This window comes from Anoplopoma fimbria, chromosome 6, assembly GCF_027596085.1.
Source record: "Anoplopoma fimbria isolate UVic2021 breed Golden Eagle Sablefish chromosome 6, Afim_UVic_2022, whole genome shotgun sequence".
In the NCBI taxonomy this organism is placed as follows: Eukaryota; Metazoa; Chordata; class Actinopteri; order Perciformes; family Anoplopomatidae; genus Anoplopoma; species Anoplopoma fimbria.
The window spans coordinates 26,469,316-26,494,746 of record NC_072454.1 but is presented as its reverse complement, the minus strand read 5'-3'; the positions used below and the strand labels follow the sequence as shown (position 1 = coordinate 26,494,746).

General features: G+C 42.5%; 1 protein-coding gene across 2 annotated transcripts in view; it reads right to left on the bottom strand.

Moving 5' to 3' along the window:
• Positions 1 to 1,031: 1,031 nt before the first annotated feature.
• LOC129092173 (cGMP-dependent protein kinase 2) overlaps positions 1,032 to 25,431 on the bottom strand; it is a 32,172-nt gene continuing 7,772 nt past the window's right edge. The window contains exons 5-19 of one of the 2 annotated variants that reach the window (XM_054599999.1): positions 24,943 to 25,048; positions 23,583 to 23,646; positions 23,364 to 23,441; positions 18,859 to 18,953; positions 16,784 to 16,852; positions 14,761 to 14,859; positions 14,399 to 14,534; positions 13,310 to 13,446; positions 12,384 to 12,473; positions 10,692 to 10,833; positions 10,417 to 10,580; positions 4,778 to 4,900; positions 3,655 to 3,717; positions 2,417 to 2,483; positions 1,032 to 1,127 (exon numbers count right to left, since the gene is read on the bottom strand). In XM_054599999.1, coding sequence (XP_054455974.1) covers positions 1,032 to 1,127; positions 2,417 to 2,483; positions 3,655 to 3,717; positions 4,778 to 4,900; positions 10,417 to 10,580; positions 10,692 to 10,833; positions 12,384 to 12,473; positions 13,310 to 13,446; positions 14,399 to 14,534; positions 14,761 to 14,859; positions 16,784 to 16,852; positions 18,859 to 18,953; positions 23,364 to 23,441; positions 23,583 to 23,646; positions 24,943 to 25,048 — 1,529 coding nt within the window. Of the gene's footprint in view, positions 1,128 to 2,416; positions 2,484 to 3,654; positions 3,718 to 4,777; positions 4,901 to 10,416; positions 10,581 to 10,691; positions 10,834 to 12,383; positions 12,474 to 13,309; positions 13,447 to 14,398; positions 14,535 to 14,760; positions 14,860 to 16,783; positions 16,853 to 18,858; positions 18,954 to 23,356; positions 23,442 to 23,582; positions 23,647 to 24,942; positions 25,049 to 25,431 lie in introns of both variants that reach the window. The other variant, XM_054600000.1, reaches the window with a different exon arrangement.

Genomic DNA, 25,431 nt, shown 5'->3' with positions numbered 1-25,431 from the left:
ATGAACACCCCCTATATAAAAAGCTACTGTATACTGAATGTCTTTCGGTCACTCGCACTGTGTCCCAAAGGAGGATGGAATAAAGTAGTCATTATACTCCAGATTTAACGTACAGTACTCAATGGCATCAGGGTGGTTGGCACTTGCAGTCATTCAGCCTTTGTGTTGATGAAAGTCACTACTGTTGCCAGGAGGATGAAGTTAAATCTGCAGGAAGGCAACAAATTTAAAGACAAGGCCTGAAAAGTCACGTGATACATATGAGAGGAGAACGCACACACACACACACACACACACACACACACACACACACACACACACACACACACACACACACACACACACACACACACACACACACACACACACACACACACACACACACACTTTGTGTGCAGTAAGTATGTCTTGCTTTTTTTTTTCCTGTTGTACACCATGTAGTCAGTAATGACTGCAGTGTAAAGGCATCTGCGGAAATATGATATGCTCTCAACAAGTGAGCTCAAAACAAGTTAGAAATATGAAACAATATCACAAAAAATAAGGGAGCACAATACGCACAGCAGAGAAAAAGTGAAAATATGATGGAGTTCAGTGTGCTTGACTCATTTTGGGCAACTAACGGTCTTGTTAGGATCCTTTGTTGGCATATAAACCATATTGGTTTCTTCACTCAGCTACTAAAAACAAATGACATATTTGGTCCCATCATAGCCTTTTCATGGCCTAAATCTGAAACGTATTTGTCTGTAAAATACTGTGAAAACTGGAGGAGGTACTTCCTCTTTTAAGAGATAAGAAGCCCGTTTAGTTCCTGTTGTGGTACAGACCTGGTTGAGGATGTGAAAGGTTTTTATCTTTCACACAGTCATCCCATGTTGCTCAGGGCTGAGCTGAGGATGGGCTTCTACAAACAAAAATGGAAAAATTGTACATATCAATCAAGGAATATCTATCTATCTACTTGCTAACCCACTATAGCCTCGTAAGCCATGTCCACTGCTGGTGCTTAGATTCTATAGAATCAGTCGTCAGAAGTCTTTATCCCAGCCAGATAGCTCATCAGGAGGCTCCTCTGTGTCTGGAGGAAACAAGTCAAAGTGACTGTGATCCATTGGTCCCTTCAGCTGCAGAAACAAGACAAATCATCATGAAAACATTACATGAAGCTTAGCAAAAGTTAATTCAGGAAGACTAGCTTTATACTCCTGTTCATTCATATACTCATTCACTCTGTCCCTGTGAATACTCTATCAGGTGATTAGGGGGCGTTCACGTAAAAAATTAACAAACCAGTTTCGGCCACGGTTTCCTTTAGCCAATTACGTCGTGGCTGTCAAACTTAAAAAGTACACTCTCTGCTGCGGTCAGTTGTCATTTCAGCATATTTCAGATGTGACCCTCCTCCACCCCAGTCACCGCCAGTCGCACAGGCAGCATTAGGATTGAAGAAAGTCCCTTCATCATCATCACCACCACCAGTGTCTGGACTCCAGGGGGGATTGTGCTTCGCTGATCTCAGCGTTGGGCCGCTCTGATATACGGCTTGGCCATGGAGTCCAATAGCCAAAATACTTTGTACTATTCATTCTTATGCATGTGTAATAAATTATTGTTACATTTTATTGAAGTCTCTCCTGATTTAAATTTTGTCAGCATGATATTATTCAAAACCTCCTCATTGGCAGTCAGAGCTGAATTTCCTTTGTCCGTGAGTTTACATCATGGTAATGTGGCCACTTCAATTTGCATAATGTCAAGTATACTTATAATACATAGGGCAAATATTCTTAAATAAATTTGGTCCCAATAACAAGAGAGAAGGAGAGTCGTGAAGGTGATTGAATTCAACCTAAACAGCACTGAACCTACTGACAAGCATGGTGGTGGTGGTAGTATTATTCTCTGAATCTGGTGCTTTGCTTCTTTTGGTTTTCTCCTTTTTAATACTGGAGTGGAGACATATTTAGCTCCAGTGTACATCTACAACTCTACAGTTTATATATTTTCGGATTTGTCCTTTCAATTAAAAATCTGTGTCAATTGCATGTCTGAACAACAAAATAACTTTCTTAAGTGCTTTCACTTCCCTTTGGATCTCCCCCAGTTTCTTGAGCAACACCAAGCCTAGTATTTTTCTTGTGGTGTGAAAAATCAGAACAGCTAGCACCCATAGCTATCTGCCCGACCTTACTCATTTGGAGTAGAGTTGAGTGGTCCAGTGTAAACTTACTTATAGTGGAGTATTATTACAATCTGATACTAGTAAATTCACTGCAGTAAAGGGTCTGAATACTTCTTCCACTGCTTAAAGGATTGAATCTCTGATCTGATACATCAACAGCTATAGATTTGTTGAGGGTCTTGTGAATGCATTTTCTTGTTCATTGTTAGGAATCAAAGGTCATAGTTTCACCTCTCTCCTCAATGGAGACAGCAGCTTGTGACGCCTCAAACCTTCCCAGTTGAAGCCCTGGAACCACCTATAAAACAAGCAAAACAAAGAAAGCCTCAAAGTTATACTCTATTTCAAATGACATCTCCCATTATCCCTGTGCTTGATGCATGCACACTGCAGGCCACTCAATCAAAACACAGACGCCCAGACCTTCAGAGGGCAGTTGGCAAATTGCGGCGACTATAACTGTGTTGGCCATCATGCAGGCGCTGGGGTTCATGGTGGCTGTGTGTTGTGCAGATATGGGTTATCAGTCTCCGCTTGGTTGCAAAGAAGCACAAATGGCACATGGTTACCATTCCATCTTGGGTAGAGAACAACAGTAGATGAAGGGAATGTCACTGGGACGAGTGAACTTGTAGGTTTCAGTGTTCACAGATGCAGTCCTGTCAAGGTGGGGAGTGACTTGTCTTGGGAGAGCGGTTGAGGAATGATACATCAACTTCCTCAAACTGCAGCCAGTGTTCTTGGTCATCCAGGACTCCCGATCCCTGATACGTGTGAAGCACGTGATGGTGAGGACCATTAACCACACGGACATTGGACCACACATGGAGTTTGGTCCCCTGCAGGGTTCGGCCATGGCTCTTCCCAGTTCAGCTACATGCTACCTGGTTTGGCTAGGACCCCCTACTTCTCTGTTATGGCGACCTAGGGTATAAAGAAGTAGTTGGGTTGCGCCAACTAACCTTTAGCTGGTCAGGATCGGTGTGCTTGGGTCGATGCTATGTTGGGGCAGGTGCTGTTACAGTTAACATTACGGTTTGATATTAAATCAAAGGTAAATTTGTGATTATGGCTCAGTGGAGAGCAGGGTCGTCCTCCAATCAGAGGATTGGCGGTTCGATCACCGGCTCCGGCATTCCATGTTGATGTGTCCTTGGGTAAGACACTTAACCCCAAGTTGCTCCCGCAGGCTGTTCCTGCGATTTATGAACGTGAATGAATGTTAACTAGTGTCCTGATGGGCAGGTGCCACCTTAGTAGCCGCTCCCATCAGTGAATGAACGGGTGTGAATGGGTGAAAGATGATATGTAGTGTAAAAACGCTTTGAGTGGTCGGAAGACTAGAAAAGCGCTATACAAGTACAGTCCATTTAGCATTTAAATTATTAGCAGTAGTGTGGAAGTTACCATGTCTTGTGCAGTTGATTTTCATAAGCTTAAACCTAAAAATGACAAGGAAGTAAACTTACTTGTGTTTCTTGATTTCAATGATGCCATTCTTTTTGTTCCCCAGCCTCTCTACTGGGTTTAGCCTGAGAGTGAAAGAAAGAGACATTTATAGTTATTTAACAGCCAGGATATTCAACACACTCACATGATTGAAATAGTCTAACACCTGGCCTAATAAACCAAGTGGCAGCAGTATCCAAACACAATGAAATGCCAGCAGATTTGTGACAAAATATGTGTCGAGGGTACAACCCACAACGGTCTGACTGCAACTTAATTATCCAGTCAATATTCAAAATGATACTGCCTTATCTGCTCCAAGGCTATTAAATGAAGGCTGGGACACTGTCTTGAGCTAAGGGGATTTAACATGCGCAGTACAACTGGAGCTGAGCTGGTGAAAGGTTACAGCAGACGGCGCTGTAGGATGGTGTCCGCCCAGGTGCTCTTGGCAGAACTTTTTGGTTATGGTTGAATGGATGGAAGCCCATATACAGTAGAATCAGAATCAGTATGCTTCCACATTCAAGGAATTTGACTCTGTTCTTTTGCATCTTTCATAATGTACTTGCGCAGTAATTGAAATAAGCAGTGAGATGCGAAAGAAAGGCAACAGGTAGCTTGTTAAGTTTGGAGCAGAGGATGTCTGGGATGATGGTTTTGAACCCAATGCAACATAACCAGAGCAGGAGAGCAGAAAACTGAAGAAACTAACCAAAACAGAAAAAGTACTTGAAAGCTTACCACCAAGGCTGCCATCCATAGGGCCATCTTGGAGCAAGAATAGAATGCTTTTAAACAGAAAGCATTTGTTTATGATCTTTCATTAAAGATATTTTTTGTTACAGAATTGTAATTCTCACCCTTAAAGTAGGCTACTATGACACCCTCCTGAAACAAATCAATCATCCTGATGTTCGATGATCATGCACCAACTAGTAAGCCTTTCAGCAGCTGCAGACCAGGTTTCACTGTTCATGTGTTGTACCCAAATGCTATGGAGTGACTTGAAGCTGAGACATCTTCTCTTTTGACAGTTCATAGTTGGCTCTGCTTCAGGATTTACTGAGTGATTAGCAGAATATATGTTTAATTGACAACAGTATTATCCTCATATCTGTTTATGCTTTTGAGTCACCGTACTTGCAGAGTCTCCTGATAAGGTCGTCTGGACGCTTCCCTATTCTTTTAGGGAAGTCCACCTTCTCAATGCCATGGAGGACCATGGTGTAAATCTTTATGGGGTCTGAGCCAGCAAAGGGTGGGCTGGAAGAAAAAGAGGTTTTCAGGTTTGATGCAAATGTAAACGTTCAGACTACGCTGTTCATAGAATGAGTTTACCATTTTGGGAAATATTTTTATTTGCATCTTTCTGAGGGTAAAGTTATAGGACCAAAATCTATTTCATTTCACCTTCATTTTTTTAAACTCTGGACACAGCCAGGCAAGCTGGTTTTAACTGCTTCTAGGCTTTATGCTAAGCTAGCAAGGCTTTCCAGTATAGGTTGCCAGGTTGCCATTGGCAACAATTTTGAGAAATTGGCAAACAATTCTTGGCCTTTGGCATCAGTGGCAACCACTTTTTAACATATAAAACATAGAGACAGCAAACAGCAAAATGTGCACCCCAAAATAAATATATTTTTAATATTTGTTGCATTGGAGATATTAAGATATTGCTGTTACAGTACGAAACAAGACTGTAGGGTGAAAAGTTGTACTGAATGGTCAACATCACAAACAAACAAAGTGATTAAACTGACAAAGAACCAGATGAACCTGAACAGAAAAAATAAAAGGAAATTTGCAAAGTCTTGGGTGATGAATGTAAAAACAATCTGTAATGCATGTACAACATACATGTAATCTATAGATGCCATATTTTCATTTTAAGATGACAAATAACAGCACAATATGTTAACTCCTTAAAACAAAGGGTTACTATAAATGGCAATGATATTTTCAGTTTTGGCAACCAAAAGATGATACCTTGTTGCCATCTTGGAAACCACTTTAACAGTTAGTGTTGAGCCGTGGCTAGGCTAATTACGGCCCGACTCCAGGTCTATTTTTAACACACAGTGACATAAGATTAATATCTTCTCATCCCACTGTCTGAAAGAAAGCAAAAAAGTGTATTTCTCAAAATGTTGAACATATTCTCTGAAGACACAGGGCAATACTAAATGAAATGGAAAGCTGCAATGCAAAAGTCAGAGATTGTTCACTATATGGGGATACAGCTGGTAGGCGAACACAATTATTGCACAATCAAACTGAAGCAAACGGTATCAGTTGTGTTGACTGACTGAACTGTGTGGAATTTTAGTCATGAGCTGAGAGCACTCTTTGGGATTTGGGGTGTTGAAACTAAATATTAGTCAGCTAGCTAAATTGCTCATGTGTTATCTACTTCAAAATTTGTGGAACTAACAATTTGATGATAAAAACTGGGTTCATGCAGGTTCAAACTGATTGACAAATTTTCCATTAAGTCAAATATTTGTGTAAAGTTTTAAAAATGATGACTGGTTGGCACATCAATTTATGTCAGCTGGGATTGGTTCCAGCCCTTCCGGGACCGTAAACAGCATAAGCGGTTAAAGCTAATGGATGTATGGATGTCTGGTAAGCACTTATCACAACTTTGTTTTTAAATTTGCATAACTTATCTTACGACACTCATCACAGTGTTGGGCTTTCAGATAGCATACCTGGACTTTATTAATTGTCATGAGGCCTCATTGGTACCTGGTTCCACATCTCTAGGTATTCACTGGTACCTAGAGGTGTGGACATTTCTGGATTCTGACAAAGATGTGGACAATTTGTGAGAGAACTTAATCGGGAGGTTGGACACAGAGTTTGGTGGTGAGGTGATGGTAAAATGGCGCCGCGCGAGTGGCTGCCTCTTACAGCAGCTCCTGCTCACCTGTGAGCTTTTTCCTTTAAATTGTGTTTTTTTTGTTACTTTTTGTTACTTTTTTTTTTTTACTTATTTAATTTTTGTAAACATTTTGCACTATGGCAGTGAAACTCGTAGACTTTCACGTGGTCTACCTGCAGTTTTCTGCACTTTCCACCTCCGTGCCCGGAGGCTCAGCCCGCAGCCATGGCCCCCTTTGTTTACAGCAGGGGTCAGCTGTTAGCGCTCCGGGACACTGCGCCGCTGCTGCTGCCGGAGGAGAGACCCGAGGTTCCCCGTGAGCTGAGGAGGAGGAGACGGGGATGCCGTGCTGGGGCAGAACGTCGCGCCAGGAGGAGACGTTTTAAACCCGTCCTCCCCTCCATCATCATGGGAAACGTGAGTCTCTCCCCAACAAGATGGACGAGTTATCAGCACTGACTCGCCATCAGAAGGAATACCGGGAGTGTAGCGTCATGGTGTTCACGGAGACATGGCTCACCGAGATGACTCCGGACACCAACGCTGCTCTGGACGGGTTCCGCATCATCCGGGCAGACAGGACAGCGGAGAGCGGTAAGAGGAAGGGAGGAGGTCTGGCAGTGTTTGTGAATAATAGATGGTGTAACTCTGGACACATCACTGTTAAGGAGCAGACCTGTACAGCGGACATTGAGCTGTTGGCCGTTAGCATGAGGCCGGTATATTTACCGAGGGAATTCTCGCACGTTATCACAATAGCTGCGTATATTCCCCCCTCTGCTAACGGAGAAGCGGCCTGTGACGTCATACACTCGGCGACAAGCAGGCTGCTGACACAACATCCCAATGCCCTCCTCCTCCTCTCTGGTGACTTTAATCATGCCCCTCCGTCCTCCACTCTGCCCACCTTCACCCAGTACATCACCTGCCCCACCAGAGACAACAGAACCCTGGACCTACTGTATGCCAACACCAAGGAGGCATACACCTCATCACCCCTCCCTCCCCTGGGAAGATCTGATCACAACCTGGTGCACCTCCGGCCTGTGTACAAACCTCTTGTGCACAGGCAGCCAGCTGTGACCCGCACAGTCAAAAGATGGTCCGATGAAGCCGAGGAGGCTCTTAAGGACTGTTTCGACTCGACTGTGTGGGAAGTGTTCAGTGATGCCCATGGGGAGGACATCGAGGGTCTCACAGACACCATAACGGACTACATTAACTTTTGTGTGGAGAACACCGTACCCACCAGGACTGTACGGTGTTTTTCCAACAGCAAACCCTGGATCAATCCTGAGATAAAGACCCTCCTCAAGGAGAAGAAGAGGGTCTTTAGATCAGGAAACAAGGAGGAGCTGAGGACTGTGCAGAGGGAGCTGAGGAGGAAGATAAGGGAGGGGAAGAATATCTACAGGACAAAGATGGAGGATCAGCTGCAGCAGAACAACATCAGCGGAGTCTGGAAGAGCCTCAAGGCCATGTCTGGCCACAAGGGGCCCAACCAACAACCTGTGGGGGACCAACAGTGGGTGAATGATCTGAACTCATTCTTTAACAGATTTGATCAGCCACCCACCCCTCCCCCCACCCAGACCTCCCTGCCGCTGCAGCCCCCATCGTCTGCATCCCCTGTGGATTACCCCCCTCTTCTTCCTTCTCCTCCACCCCCTTTTCCACAACACTCGGCTCCCCTCCACACTCCTCAAACACTGCACACCTCCAACACCCCACCCCCACCCCCACTCCAACAACCGACAGCACACAGCCCCCATCCCCCAACTTGTCCCTCTCTATCAACCAGGTGAGAAAAGAACTGAGGAGAATAAAGGTGAGAAAAGCCACGGGTCCGGACGGCATCAGCTCAAGGCTCCTCAGATCCTGCGCAGACCAGCTGTGCAGGATTGTGGAGCACATCTTCAACTTGAGCTTGAAGCTGGGGAGGGTACCACAGCTATGGAAGACGTCCTGCGTGGTACCAGTCCCAAAGACCCCGGGGGCCAAGGACTTCAGCAGCTTCAGGCCGGTGGCTTTAACATCCCACCTGATGAAGACCCTGGAGCGGCTGGTCCTTGTGCACCTCCGCCCCCTGGTGACCTCATCTTTGGACCCTCTTCAGTTCGCCTATCAACCTGGCATCGGGGTGGATGACGCTGTCATCTACCTGCTACAAAGATGCCTTTCTCACCTGGAAAAGGCTGGAAGCACTGTGAGAGTCATGTTCTTCGACTTCTCCAGTGCCTTCAACACCATCCAGCCTTTGCTTCTGAGGGACAAGCTGGAGCAGACCGGGGTGGACCACCACCTCACTGCATGGATACTGGACTACCTCACCAACCGTCCACAGTATGTGAGGATAAGGGAGTGTGAGTCAGATCGGGTGTCCTGCAGCACGGGGGCCCCACAAGGAACCGTTCTGGCTCCATTCCTCTTCTCCATCTACACATCAGACTTCAAACATAACTCTGATACCTGCCACCTGCAAAAGTTCTCTGACGACTCTGCAATCGTCGGCCTCATCTCCGCAGGCGATGAGAGGGAATACAGAGAACTGAACCAGGACTTCATAGGATGGTGCCGGCGGAACCGCCTCCAGATCAACTCTGGTAAAACCAAAGAGCTGGTGGTGGACTTCCGCCGGGAAAACACTGTCCTCCGGAACCAGTGAACATCCAGGGACAGGACATTGAGATTGTGAAATCTTATAAGTACCTGGGTGTTCACTTGAACAATAAACTGGACTGGACTAATCATTCAAAGGCACTTTACAAAAGGGTCAGAGCAGACTGTATCTGCTGAGGAGACTGAGGTCTTTTGGAGTGCAGGGAGCACTCCTGAAGACCTTTTTCAACTCCGTGGTGGCATCAGCCATCTTCTATGCAGTGGTCTGCTGGAGCAGCAGCATCTCAGCAGCTGACAAGAAGAGACTGAACAAACTTGTCAGGAAGGCCAGCAGTGTGCTGGGGTGTCCACTGGATACGGTGGAGGTGGTGGGAGACAGGAGGGTGATGGCCAAGCTATCATCCCTGATGAACAATACCTCCCACCCCATGCAGGACGCCCTGGCAGCTCTGTGCAGCTCCTTCAGCCACCGGCTGCTTCACCCCCGGTGTGTGAAGGAGAGGTACCGCAGGTCCTTCCTTCCTGCTGCTGTCAGGCTGCACAACCAGCTCTGCTCCCAGCAGACCACATGACAATAATAACCTGTGCAATACACTACACCGTGCAATAATAGTTAGGAAAGTTAAAAATAGTTAAAATAGTTGTTGTTTTTTTTCTCTGTCTGTAAATATAATATTTCAGTTATTGTTGGTTTTTTTTGTTTTTTTTCTACTGTTTTTTTATTGCTTATTTATAATACTTGTTTTATTTTATTTTTATTTCTTTATTTTTTATTCTTAGCTTGTCTTCTTCTACTATGTCTCTTGTGTGCACTTTACTCTACGCTGTTGTAAGTCTGCAAATTTCCCCGCTGCGGGACTAATAAAGGATTATCTTATCTTATCTTATCTTATCTTATCTTCCCCTACCGTTGCCTTAGGCTTTAGTCAGATTTTTAAAACTACTTTCTAAATAAAAAATGAGTTACAATAACTGAGGGCTTGGAATAATTTATGAAAAAGTAGACATGAAACAGTGGTATCAGGGACTCTATTCAAACCCGTCAGCATGTAGATGCTCAGTAATCATCTTCATGCTTTGTCTGGGTCAGATAATCTGCCATCAGATTTTTTAAACTGATGACACTCAACTGTACCTTCACATCAAACCCTCCACCCACCTCTGGGTGTCATCAAATGCAACATCAAAAACTGAAAGAAGCTAATGTCTTTGCTATAATCTTTTCCTCTCCAAGAAACACATCTCAAGAGTAGGAGATTCTACCTCACTGACTTACTTGCCGGTGAGAAGTTCAAATATGAGGATTCCCAAAGACCAGCAATCAGCTCCAAAGTCATGGCCTTTGTTCATAATGACTTCTGGGGCCACGTACTCTGGAGTCCCGCAGAACGTCCAGGTTTTCTTTCCAAGGCCAATCTTTTTAGCAAAGCCAAAGTCTGCCTGAGGACATCCAGATAACATATAATACATATGTTGAAATAATAATGCAGACACAAGTTGAATAACACTCTAAAGGACTTCACAGGAACAAGTATTTAGACGGAGGCTTACCATTTTGACATAACCCTCAGCATCCAATAGAAGGTTCTCAGGTTTCAGGTCTCTGTAGATGATTCCCATAGTGTGGAGGTAATCAAAGGCCTCTAAGACACAACCGGTACAGAACCGGGCTGTGTGCTCATCAAAATAACTCCTGATGGGTAAGGAAAAGATCAACAAATTGATGGAATATACACAGAGCCGATCAATGGCCAGTTTTAAAATAATAATTGTATTAAAATAGTATCAGTAAAAAATAGGCAGATGCCTATGGCCAGCCCTTTAATATGCAATATATCAACCAGAATTCCTCATCCAATCATAGACGGATTGTTACTCCAGCCAAAGTGATAGGGCACGACTCAGGCCTCTCTCTCTTGTGTGTTTCTTCTTGTTCATCTCAAACTCTGCCTCTCTGTCCCATATGATCACTTCTTGTCTGTCTGCTCCTCAGCCTTGCTCACATCCAACAACTATTTATCTTGATGCACTAACTCCTAATATTCACAAAACAGTATGGAATTTGCATTAATTTGCATTTTGTTAAGCAGATTTCCTGGAAATTCAGTTCAAATTTGGTTTACATTTGGATGGAAACTTGAATCATGTCATATTCTAATTAGAGTAGGTTTTATAAAATGTGGTAGCTTTATTTCTCCCCGTTCTTTTTTTTTGCAGTTGTGATGAGAAAGCTGGTTCTTTAGGTAACCCAGTTTGTCGTTCAGCAGTCACTAGTGAATCAACTCATGACCATCTCATTGAGCAAGAGTTGTGCTGAACGAGTGTCTGAACAAGAGTGTCTGGAGCGGCTCTCTGAAGTTAATCTGGCTCTTATGCACAATACAGAAGCAGTATTCTCAATGTCAGTAATTAAAAAAAAATAATACTTTCCCGTGGTTTGTCGTTTAGTGTTGGAGCGTGTACTTTTTAACATTATTGTAGCATGGAGTGTTTTGTTGCAAAGGTACAACTTGTTTTTTGCAGACCAAATGGTGCATCATCAAGCCTCGATACGCGTTTTAGTAGAAGCTCTTAACTAACATTTACTGCCTTTTCAACCCTCCAAAACAATGAAAATGCTATATTCAGCTTTAGGAACAACTAATCAGCAGGTGAAAATCTTGCTTTGGTTGAGCCTCAACTTCTCACCCTACTGCAGTTATGTAGAAACGTACTCCAGGGTGTGCCAGTGCACTGACTGTGACATCACCGTTGACAGTGGTTACAGGTGCAACAGAAATTCTGCCTGTTCTTAGAGGAATAGTTCACCCGAAAACAATTTGAATTGTATTTAGTACTCAGCTCGTTGGGTTCTTTATGGTCCCAGTAAAAACTTTCTATCAAATGCCGTTAAGGAGAGAGGAGCACATGAAAAATGAAAGCATATCACTGCAAACAGAATTTGTTGGTGGCAAAACAAAAGATAGCGAAACAGGTTATAAACAGATACACTTTCTAAACAGTCTTGTGCAGCATTATCCAAGTGTCTTCTATCAATTCAAAGGCTTGTGGAAATCCAAACACAACTATTGCTAATGCATGCCAGCAATCTCCTTAACATTATTCCATAGAAAATAATTCTGGGATCATAGCGGGCCTAGGGAGGTGAGTACCACATACAATTTATATTGTGTTTGAGTGAATATTCCTTCTTCGGATGTCGTCTATAGTTGTTATGAATGTAACAAAAGGACCTACACTCACATGTCCCGCAGCACAGTCCACAGCTCTCCACCAAGACACGCCTCCAGCAGCAGGTAGACAAATTTATCATCCCGAAAGGTTCGGAATAACCTGAAATACACGCACACACAGCCAAGAGACGCTTTGTTAACTACTGTGTTGCATTAGGAACACTTCCTAAAGCACCTGCTAGCATAGATAACTACGCATAGATCAAGATTAAGCAAAAATTAGGACCCCTAACTATAGATAATTAAACATGCTGTACATTGGGTTGCACCTCTAGTAGAAACTTGTGTTTTGCATGTTCATTGATGTCTTGTTCTGGTAATGAAATGCTGAAAACATAGTAATGATGATTATATTCCTACAATATGCGTATAACGCACTTCTACTGATCTATATCAGGCCACCTAAAAAGTGAAGGACTGCAGATTACAATATTTGATGCTACAGCTTTTCAGAGAATACTTTTTGACCTCATTCTCTGAATTTAGAGAAACCTCTGAACTACTAAGAAAGAAACTGAGTGGCAGGAGGAATATTGTATAAGTAAAGTGGGAGACTGAGCATCACATTTTGGCTCAACTTTTCCCTTTGAATGACAATCAACAGAATGTTTGCACAAGGCCTTTGTTCTTTAAAGTCATAGTCCAGATAAATCTCAGTGAAGTGGTGGGACCCTGGTCAGCAGCATTCTTCCGGCGCGTTCCTTAGCAACTCCACAGAGAAACCCACACACCAACCCTATTTTATCTTCTCCTTCAGGAATACAAGAGGTCTGGCTAACAAACCCATTCTCTAGCCTCTTCCGATCAACATCTACATGCTTCCACTAGCTCAGATTACAGAAAACACCTAAATATCCTGACAAAATCTCAAAATAGAAAAAAACATCATGCTCTTTATGAAACAAAATAGTGTGTAATGATGTCTGTGGCCCACACCTGATGATAAACACAGAGTTTGTTTGCTGAAGGATGTTTTTCTCAGAGTAGATGTGCTCCTGCTGTCTGGTGTCCACAATGTGCTTCTTCTTAATGCACTTCAGAGCAAATGTGGTGTCCTCATTTTTCAACTTCACCTGAGAAACAAGTAATACTCACTGAGGGGCAATTTCAGCTATATTACAGCTAAACATCACACAAACACACCAACTAAACATTGACTGAATGTCTGTATCAATGTGTGTTACAGATATTTAAATTAACCATTGATAAATGATAGATGTAGAAGTTGCAGTAATTCCAATGGCCACTTGAACATATACTCTGATCAACATACAGCTCTTTTGAAATCTTACGAAACATTATTTTTGTAAGATTAGGTTTAAGAAAAGATCATGGTTTTGGTTAAAATAGTTACAGAAGTGCCATTACTTAAGTATGTAAGTTAATAAGAATAATACATTTTATTTGTATATCGCTTTCAAAAGGTACTCAAAGGTACTTTACATGGTAATAACTGAAACAATTAAAGCAATAACAATATGAACAAGGCAGAGAGATGACATTATAACAGTTAAAAAACAAAAACAAAACATACATAGCTAGCATCACAGGTTAAAAGCAGATTTAAATTGATGACTTGTGTGCGGTTTTGAAAGTGGAGAGTGAGGGAGACTGTCTGTGATGCTGGGGGAGAGAGCTCCAGAGGTAGGGGGCAGCAGTGGAGAAGAGCCGTCCCCCCAGGTCCAGTGCTTATAACTACAAACAGTTCATGAGAACACGCTGCTCTGATTGAAGAGAAGAGACTCGTGGTAATCTCAGGCTTTTCTCATGATTTTATAGAATGGCTTAAAAGCTGAATGTTTGTCCCTATGCTTCAGTTGTTCTATCCCTCACCCACTCATATCTATTGACCCAACCTAAGAAAGATGTCACTTACACTTCCCCTTTATTTTTGCGGACATATTTTTGCAGATATATGGGGCATTATATTATCATATCAGAATCCAGCTAAATGATTTTCAGTATAAAGGGGGGGAGATTTATAACAGGTGATATTTTGACTATTATAATGTTTCTGCATCTCACCAGCTCCACTCGTCCAAATCCTCCCATGCCCAATGTAGCTATAACCTCGAGCTCCTGGAAAGGTAGGAGAGAAATCTTCTCCCTCAGCCTCCTCAGCTCCTGGGCCTCTGCAGAGTCAATCTGAGGAGAGTGTGGCCTGAGAGAGGAATCACACGGGACACACGGTTACATTTGAGCCCTTTTTCCCTTCTAGGCCTAGACTGACTCTTTGCATACTAAACTTCAAATCAGCTTATGACCAGTAAAGCTGGAAATGCAGTCATGACTATATGACATGCACAAAGTCGCTACAACTGTCACCTTACAATAAGGCTTGATTTACATCATTTATACAACTGCACAGTTTGTTATTGTACACTTACAGGGCATGTCTCCTCTCATCACTCCTGGAAAGCTCCTCCACATATTCCTTTAAGTAAGCCTGGAGTTCCTCGTAAGTTCCCACCATTTGGTTGAAATTGCTGGAGAGGAGGAGGAGACAAACTCTTATTTTCAGTGTGTGTGTGTGTATGTGTGTGTGTCACCTCTAAACACAGTATTGCTTATCATTGCTTGGCAGAAGACAAGCGCTACATAGCAGTATATAGTTTCAGTTTTGTTTAATTATCTCCATGTCTATGTATCGTTTATAAACCTTCACCTGACCACAGGTGATATGATGACCTTAGTACCTTTATCCCCCAGATGGGAAGGTATTTTTTACTGGCTCCAACTGTAAACCCAACAGTATAATCCCTGTGCTGAATAAGATACTTTGAACTAGAAACAAAGTATCTGAAGAAATTCCAGTAAGAATGTCATCCACGCAACCTGCACTGAGTTGGATGGATGGCTGAAAGCCGTGGACAAGTCGGGACTACCTGGAAAGTTTAAAGCCTGGGTCTACCAGCATGGCATTCGTCCATGCAGTCCCAATCTCAACAGTTGAGACCTTAGAGAGGAGGGTCAGCAACCACCTCAGGAGCTGGCTGGGGCTGCCAAAGAGCCTGAGCAGCATTGCACTCTACAGACACAATAACAAACTGCAACTGCCTTTCAAATCCTTGGAGGAAGAATTCAAGGTAACAAAAGCCAGAGCAGTGGTACAGTACAGAGACTCAACTGATCCGAAGGTGGCAAAAGTAGGGATCAGAGTGAAGACTGGCAGGAAGTGGAGGGCAGAGGAAGCTGTTCAGGAAACAGAGGCAAGGCTGCGTCACAATAGGCTAGTTGGAGTGGTCACATGAGGCCGTGCGGGGCTAGGATCCTTTACAACTCCCCAAACAAACACCATCAGAGGAAAGGAGGGGCATGGCCTGGTTCAGGAGGAGGTGAGAGCAGCATTGGACGGGACAAGAACCTGCAAGGGAGTGGGTATGAAGCAACGGGGAGCATGGACTGGATGGGAGAATGCGGTTGAGAGGAAAGTGACCTGGGCTGAGCTTTGGAAAGCCGAGCTACATTGCATTATATTTCTCATCCAGGCAGTGTATGATGTGCTTCTAAGTCCACCGAATCTGCACACATGGGGCATAGCAGAGTCACCGGCATGCCCACTCTGCTCCAAGCGAGGATCCCTGGAACACATCCTCAGCTGCTGCACAACAGCTCTCGGAGAGGGTCGGTACCGATGGAGGCATGATCAGGTCCTGAAGACCATCGCTGAAGCCATCAGCGCAGGAGTTGAGTGGGCAAAGCGGTCCCTACCCTCAAAGAAAGCAATCACCTTTGTCAGAGCTAGGGAGCAGCCAAACCCAGTCAAAAGAACATCGGCCGGCATCCTGACCTCGGCCAGCAACTGGCAGCTGTTGGTGGACCTTGAACATCAGCTGAAGTTCCCCAGCAATATTGTAGCCACCACCCTTCGAGCAGACATTGCCCTTGTGTCCGAGGCCACTAAGCAAGTTGTTCTGCTGGAGCTGACAGTCCCATGGGAAGATCACTTGGAAGAGGTCTTTGTAAGAATGCTACACTGCATTGCTGGCTGTAATCTTTGTGTAGAAGTAGTAGTAAGGATAGTTGGAAAGTAGGAATAGCTTTAATTTGTATGTATATACCTTAAAAGTTGAACATATAGGTGGGTGCGGCATTGGACATGAATGCTTCCAGATTCTCTTTGTCAAACTTTTTCACATTTTCTCTTGACTTCTCTGGCAGAACAGTCATTTTCAATAACAAAAGAAATATGTCGCTGACAGTTACCCATGTTAACATGAAATGCTCACATTCAGATTTATAAGATTGTGTATGTATTCTTATTTCAGTCAGTTCCTAAAAAGATGCTGTGATTAGGGGCCTCAAAAGTCTTTAATATATCTCTAGGAATAATATAAGGCAGTTATGAAAGTATGAACAGCTGAAACAAAAACAAAAGTTTATGATGGACTTATTTACTTAGCTACTCACTCTCTGTCCACCACCAGGCAGTGTGTGTCGTTCTCATTGCAGATGATGTTGGCTGAGCGAACGTCCTCACTGTGAACACACATGTACAGTTCAGTAAAACTCACACATCACTTACCCATATGTACACACTGCAGTGTGATGACGCATGCCTTGGTCGGCCAAAGAGCATCACCTGGATTCAAATAAACTGGGTGGTGAGCGTTCGTATCACACTGCTGTGACATGAAGGATCATCTATAGTTTGTTTGGATTGTTTGTTGTGGGATGAAGGCAAAGCATGTTCTGAATGTCCTGAAGGGAGCGTTCTCTCCTCTGTCTCATTAATGGTACAATAATAGATAATGGTGCTGTTTGAGCTTTTCTGATGTAATAAAAAAAATGAACTTTGCAGGACTCTTCTTGTCACTGACCTCTTTGACTTGTCTTTTCGATTGTGCATGACTCGTACCAAATAAGCAGAATTATTTGTCCCATGTCTCCTCTGATTCTATACCCGCATTCAAACCCGATTTGAGATGTTACCCTTTTATGATTTGTGGTCACTACAGTGCACAGGTAGTTATAAGTCATCTTCCTGTGTACATGGGTTTCATTGATTTTCATGAAAAGGTTTCATTGGTTTTAATAAATGCTTTTATTGGTTCATTAGTTACTATGACATATGACTTGACACAACAGTGATTTTAGATGGCGCTATAAAAACCAGGGGCCACATGTCCCGGCTCTCCCTTTGCAGTAGTGACAGTGGAGCTGAAAGTTCTGAGGATGTTGGTTGATATTGATGTTGACTTGGCTGAATATATTCAGATTGCTTAAGATTTTGAGGATATTAAGGATCTTGCTGTTAAGGATCTTGAGGATGTTGGGGATGCTGGGAATGCTTAAGTGGTAAAGGATAGAGTTGAGATGCTTAGCAAGACGAGGATGCTTAGGATTTTATAGGAGATGGATGACGAGGATTTTGAGACTATTGACCATGTGGAAGTTGATGTGGCTGAGGGTATGGAGGATGTTGGAGATGCTCATGTTGCTGAGGAAGCTGAAGATTTTGAGATGCTGAGAATGTTGTGAAGGCTGAAAACTTTAGTATCCCGAGGATGCTGAGTAGGTTTAGTAGACATATGGTTAATAACTTATGATCCCATGCGTCTCATTTGTTAAAGTGTAAACATATCTGTTCTGTAAGACAGTGACAATCAGTGATGGAAGTAAAAAAATGCTGTCAATGTAGATTCACACAAAGATTCAGCCTTACTACGGCCCCAGTGTGGGATTTCTGATAGCGCCTCCTTCGCTGCCGGCTCAGCGGTGGAAAAATAACTGTCCCTTCCGTACCTTTCCTCCAGAACAGCAAAGCAGAACAGTCCCATTTTGAACGGGATGTTTGAAAGGGACCATAGAATACAACCTGTAAAAATATTTTTGGATAACCCTTTGTAATACAGCCCTCAATCAGTGGGGCTATAATTTCATTCAGGGTAATTTAAACGAATCAGGTACTATTAAAAATACTTAGGCAATGTGTAAGATATGGGTTGCAGGGTTCAGGAGCTGGAAAGCAACTGCAGAAAGTACCTTAAACAACATGGCTGGGAATGAGTGGCAATGGGCTAATAAATATACTGCAAGACTAACGAGGGCAATGGGGAACAGGTGGGTGCGGGAGGTGGAAATGTCTGAGGGCCTCTGGTGGACAGGTAGAGAAATTGCAATGAAGAGGCCTGGGGAAGTGGGAATGTGGCTAAAAAGGAGGGACAGTAAACACAACTGAGGAAGACATTGTGACATCAAGACACAACTGTGCTCCAAGTTACATCATACAATAGCTTTTTAATCAGTCAACTTAATGTGATATAAATACCTGTGTACACTCAATGTAAACAGCTGGTAAGTATTTGTGTAAGTTCAGTGACCTTACCTTATGGTTATTGAGCCATCTAATGTGATCAGATTTACCAAAAATAAAGAAAAATCATTGAAATACAGTGTTATACGTTTCCTGCTGTGTGTTTGTGAAATGTGTTAGATTTGTTCTGCACTGTGTTCTCAGCCTTCTATGAGGCTGTTGTTTGTACCTGATGAGTGCTTTCTCTCCAAAGTAGTCTCCAACTCCAAGTGCCTTGATTTCCTGTGGCTCATCAAAGCCCTCTGTGCTTTGAGTGACTATGACCTACAGATAGAAAACATTAGAATGAGGCAAAGCAATAGCCATTTTCCTAATCAGTGTTAGATTTCTGTCTGTAGTTGTTCTATCAAGTTCAGACAATCATTATTTCATTGTTGGACTTACTGTAAGTCAGTTGTTGTATGAGGAAAGGGATTTGGGGTAGAAATTACAGTCACTCCAATGGCCACTCAAGGAGCGATACTCTGATCAACCTATCTTCATATAACGGTTCTTATGAAATCTTATGAAAAGTTATTTTGTTATTTTTTGTGTGTTTTCTTAAGAATGTCAAGCAACATGAGTGTTCAGTAAGCCTGCACAAGGCCCTGCGGTGTTTAGACAACGAAGCTACTTAGTGAGGTTCAGGAAAAGATCATGGTTTGAGTAAAAATAAACTACAGAAATACTGTTACTTATTTACAGAAGTTACATGACTAATAAGTCAACATTTACTTATGGTTAATGATTACATGGATTGCATACAAATTATGTGGATTAAATATGAATTACTGTGCATTACTTTTTAGAGGTAAAGGTACAAACAGTTCATGAGAACAACCTGCTCTGATTAAAGTGAAGAGACTCGTGGTAATCTCAGGCTTTTCTCATGATTTTATAGAAGGCTTAAAATATGAGTTTCACTTGAATGTTTGTCCCTGTGCTCCTGATCTTTTATACCTCATATCCATATATCTGACTTGATTTTTCTTGTTCTATTCCTAGTAGATGTACATTGGAGTTATACATTTGGAATATTAGAATATTAACAGTTAAGTTATTATAATGGATAAGTACCTTTTCTATTTAATTTCACTTTCAGCAGTGACCTTCTGTTCTTGCCTGAGCTGCAGCAATCTACTGTCCCTGTGGGGAACTGAGTTGTCTACATATGGATCCAGACCAGTGTTACCATGAGGCAAAACATTTTGGAAACATATGTAGGATCTCTGTAGTGTAAGTAAACAAGGCTTTGATGGTCTACAATCAAGATAGATGACAGAGAAGCTCTAAATGCACTCGCCGTCTTCCTCACCAGCTGTAACAATGCAATGACAGACATGGAGTATGTGGAGCAGTTGGATAATGTTGCCAACATGCGTTAACAAGAGAAACAAGCTCAAAGACCCAAGTTTAAAGACCTTGTCAAGTTTATCCATACACAGGTTAAAGTAGATCATTTTGGGGGGATATCAAGGAGAGCAGCCAGGGGCAGGCCAAGCCTCCAGTAAATCTCACGAGTGAGAAAGAGTGGTAAGACAATTTTGACCACAACCATGACAGCAATGAACAACCAGTGTCAACACAGAGCTAAAGCCAAGCAAGAAGGGTTCTACCAGTTATGTCAGCACATTTGTCCTTTCCAAGTCCTTTCTCTTTTGTAAGGGTGAACACAGCATGGTGCAATGTAAGGTCAGGATACAATTCATTCACAAAGAGACAACAGACTCTTTGGACAGGGCTATGCTTAAGGTGTTTTAAACAGGGACACGAGCAAATTCTGGCAGGAAAAATTAAACTGTGAAGCCTGTTTATTTACACATACACATATACACGTGTTGCACATCAGGAGCAAAAACAAAGCTACACCGAAAGAGGAAGAAGCAGTCAGTGATCAGTAATTTTGTTGTCACAGCAAAATAAAATATGTTCTGGGGCTGGAGACAAAGACAGCATTCTTGCAATTGTTCTGTTCCAAGAAGGGGCAAAGTATGGCAACAAAGTGTTTACTATGGGTTCTTGGATTCCGGCAGAACAGCCACTTTTTCTTCCAAAGAGCTATGAATGAGCTCAACCTACATGGACAGAAGATTGACACAAACATGTGGGAATAAAAGACTGTTTGCAGCTGTTGTAACAGGCTTAGGCGTGAGCAGTCGAAGGCTGCGATTTCATGGAGCTGCAAGAGGTCTTCTCTCAAAGGACTATGAAGGGACAGTGCACTAAAGTAAGACATGGACAGGTGGACTCATCTGGAGCGAGTGTAAACCCATCACATCAATGCACATATAGGTCTGCTGATTGGGACAAACTTGCCAAATGATGGCCGTTACGACGTAAGAACTGTCCTTGAGTGGACAGTCAATAGACCATTTAGGAAAGGCAACTATGAAGCAACAAGAGATGACATAGCATACATTATGTCAATATAAATACCTGTTGCCAAACATGGAATTTTAAGTGGACCAATATTTCAAGCCAGCACATTTTTGAGACCGTACGTTCGCTCAGTTGCATGATTTCTGTAATGCTTGTGAAGACGGTTAAGGCCCAGTGATCTACTTAGTTGTGCTGAACAGTAGAAAACAAGTCCATTGTGCCTTTGTCATGGGAAACTTTAGGGTTGCCCCACTCAATCCCACCACCAGCCCATGCTTACAGCGGCAGCTATGGCAAGGGGCATGGATAGAGTTTTGAGGAAAAAATGCAGCAGAGGTTGTGGTGTTTTGGATGGATAGCATGGGTGTTCCACACATTCATTACAAATAGAGTTAGAAAGTGTCCAGCATCTCAATGGAGGCATATAAGTACACACCTTAATCCTTCTGATTAAGCATCAAGAGGACAAAAGGTGGGCTCCTTTGTGCAGAACCAATCCTGTATCCCTGGAAAAGATTATATCACCAAGTCAGCTGGCCAGAGAACCCTGATCACCTGAAAGACCTTACGACAGCAGAACCCGAGATCAAGAAAAATGCTCTTGCATTAAAAGAAAGGATGGATTTAATGCAGTGTCTTAATAAAGCAGTGGCATGAATCCTTACGGTTCTTAAGGACACAATACTCTGCCTAGCTAAGTAGAGAAAGGAGCAAGGGAGTGCAGACATTGCATTGTCTGACGCTGATGAGGATAAACCAAGCTGGCAGTTTTTTAAAAGTATGGCAAGCCCATGGCACAGCAAAAGATTTCGAAGAAGGTGGAGATTTTAAACCACTGCCAAAGAAAATTTCCAAGAGGAAATCCACACCCAAGAGTGTACCTGTCAAAAAGAGCAGTCACATATAAAAGCTCAACCTTGTTCTTCAAGATGTCAATCTTAGAGTAGGAGGAATGCTCAGTTGAGCAACCATGCCAGAAGAATCCAAACACTTTCCCATCCTTGCTAAGGACCTTCAGGTGTAAAAGCTCATCCTTCATGAGGTCCACAAAGAAGTAGGTTACAGTGGATGCAATCATCTTTCAAGTTGCATCTCAAATACTGGATCCCCAGTGCTAGTGCAACAACCATAAGAGTCCTGTCCAAGTGCCTTGTTTGCTGGTAAATACAGGGTGTTGCTGAACAACAACAGATAGTAGACCTACCATGGAAGAAAGTCTTACCAGATGAACTGCTTTTCACTAGAAGTGGAGTGACAATTTTGGTCTATTCGAAATAAAGCTTGGAAGATCTATTGTGAAAAGGTATGGCTTCATTTTCACCTGCTTAGCCATTTGAACAGTCCACTTAGAAGTGATGGCATCCCTGGACACAGACTCCTTAGTTAAGGCTCTTCGCTGATTGCTTTCAAGAAGAGATCAGGTTGTGGAGCTGCGTTTTGATAATGGGACCAATTTTATCTGGACAGTGCAAAAGACACTTTGCTTCAATGTAGCCTTCGGGGATGTACAATCCCCTAACTGCCTCACACAACAAAGTATGCAACTGTATAATCAAGTCCACCAGGAAAATCCTAAATACTGTGGACAAGAAGATTTCTTTTAAATATGTATTGGGAATCTTTGGCCAACATGAACGGTTGGCTCATTACCAAATTCTTCAACGACCTGATGGTACTCACCCCAAAACAACTCCTACAGCCGAGGACCAAGCCATCTCTACCTTCAGGACTTTAACTAAAAGAGGACCATTATGCATGCTGATGGTGGAGGCAGGTCCAGTATGTAGCAGGCTTCTTTGGGAAACGTTGGATGAGAGAGAATATGCTAGAGCTCCAAGTATGCCAAAAGTGCTTGCGAGTGTCACGAAACGTTGTGCCTGAAGACATTGTTTTTCTTGTGGACAAGATTGCTCCAAGAAGATTTGGGAAATTTTAGGACTTTGGATGACTCTTTATTGCGGTTTTTATACTTGCACTTTTATTCATATTTTGTATTAGCACTATTTCCTGCTGCTGTAGAATAGCTTCTCTCAGGATAAGTACATTTCTATCTTATTCTATCTTGATAAAATGTGACAAACGCTTGTAGAATTGTTGACTTGTAACTGTGTTTGGGCTGTGACTAATGCCCTTTCTCAAGTCCACGTAAACACAAGTATATACCAGAACACAGATTGAGAAGGCCTATTGGATTTATACTATCTACACCAGACTGGAACCATCTTTGAACAGGCTCCAAACAAAGATTTGCTTTCAATTAAGAAAATATTAAGGCTTTAACATGGCATGTTTGACAAGAATGTGCTGACAGCTCACCTCTCCTTTTGCAATAATAAAGAAAGTGTTCCCTTCTTCACCCTCTCGAATGATATACTCCCCTTTTTCAAAATAGTCCTGAAAAGAAAGAAAGTCAGTCATTCTCTGGTCCACTTAGATACAATCTGAAATTTATTAGTTATAAAAATATACTGTACGGAACTGGATGAAATTAATGAAGTATATCAGCAAAAATGTGGTAGAATGGAAAACACTCACCACTTCAAGACAATCAACAACCTTGGCTAGTTTCTCCTCAGGCAGTCCTTGGAGTAGAGACACACTAACATAGAAACAAATACTCACAGTCATTATAAGAGTTGAGATTGAATATACACACTGAAACCGAAATACAATATAGTCTGACTAGAAAATGTAGGACATCCTTGTGATCCAATTTATTGCCTACTGTAGTATTTGTGACTTTTTTGATGACGCGATAATACAATTGTTGGAATTATTACATGTTAGATCTGGCATATGATTCTGTAGTTGATACTGTGCATTTCTGTTTGAAACAAAGCACTGTGAGACAATGTGTTTGTTCTATGTTCTTTTTTTCTTTTATATGTTTGTATGTGTGATGGAAATCTTAGAGCTAGTTCCCTCGAGCCAGAAGAAGTTTCGGCAGACCCAGATGTCTTAAGCAGTAACATTTATTGTTTCTCGATCGAGGAGAACAGGGAAACACCACGTGTGAATCACAGCGGACTGCTACCCAATTCTGAAGATGGTGTCCTTGAGCACAGTATTTAACCTTCCCCAGACCAGCTAAGTTCCGCTATATCCAAATAGGGTTAGTTCTACATCAGCCTGGCATGTGTGAGGATTCTATTGGATATAAGATCTAAACAAGGAAATACATCTACCTTTGCTGTGCTAGCAACAACATAGCCTCTGTACAGTCTCTCTTATCCACCGTCTCCAACCAGGCGCCAGCCTGTTGAGTCTTAACCAAATACACAAGGTTTCTAGCTGACCTTGGCCTACCAGCTGCCCTAGCCAGCTCGGCCCTATCAGGCACATAGAGTGAGAATGGCTAAGAGAGACAGACAGTTGACCTGAACTACAGACAGTTACCTTTAACCTACAAGAGGGAAGTTTAACATACAATAAGGAAAATTCCTTCACAGTATGCATGATGTTGGAAACACTGTAGGGCTGCTGTCTTGGCCAGGGCTTGTAATCTCAGTGGGACTTACCTGGTTAAATAAAGGTTTAATAAAAAATATCTATATTAACTAGAGCTCAATGACAGTAAAAATGAAATTAGGACTTTTTTCTTTTTTTTGTGTTTCAGAAACTAAAATCATCAACAAAAAAACCACTTAAAATCAATGAGTATCTGTTTGCACATGTCCACTATGTCCATGTTGGTAAATGTGGGCTTTGTATATCCCCAGCAGGCATTGGCTTAGTTTATCCTCAAAACCAAAACCTGACCCTATCTGTCGTAATTAGACCTGTTTCAGTGTGAGTTCTGCACAGGTAACTAGATCTTTAAGACCCGAAATGACACAACAGATACAGCCCCATTTGAAATCCAAACCTCATCTGAAAGTCAAAGCTAGGTTTGTACCTGCGTAGAAAGCTGAAGTACTCCTCGTGTCTGGCCTGCGTGGTCCGCATCATGATGGTCTGGAAAGTCTGGCGGTCCAGAGCCCAGATATGAGACTGGGACACAGCTGGATAAGAATGGAATCATTAACAACTCATTAAACCTATGTCTTTATCCTCACAATGGAGTATAGTTAAGGGTCCTTCTGGATGAACTGGATTTTATGGTACAGTACATAAAAGACTTATACAGGCTGGGACTGAAATTTAGTCTGACTTAATAAGAAATCTCTGTGGAGTAACATGCTAACTAACAGCTAGCTAAAATAATTGTTTTTGCAGTTTGGGAGCTTATTTCCATGACTTGGGTTACATAATGTTATTTTATTATATTATCAGGTACATTATGCTGAAATGTCGTTCTGGGGCTGCTGGTATTCCCGCTCAATATTTAAAGCATCAGATAGGCCCAGTCTGACACGCGATAACCATACAGTAGCTACTGACATCA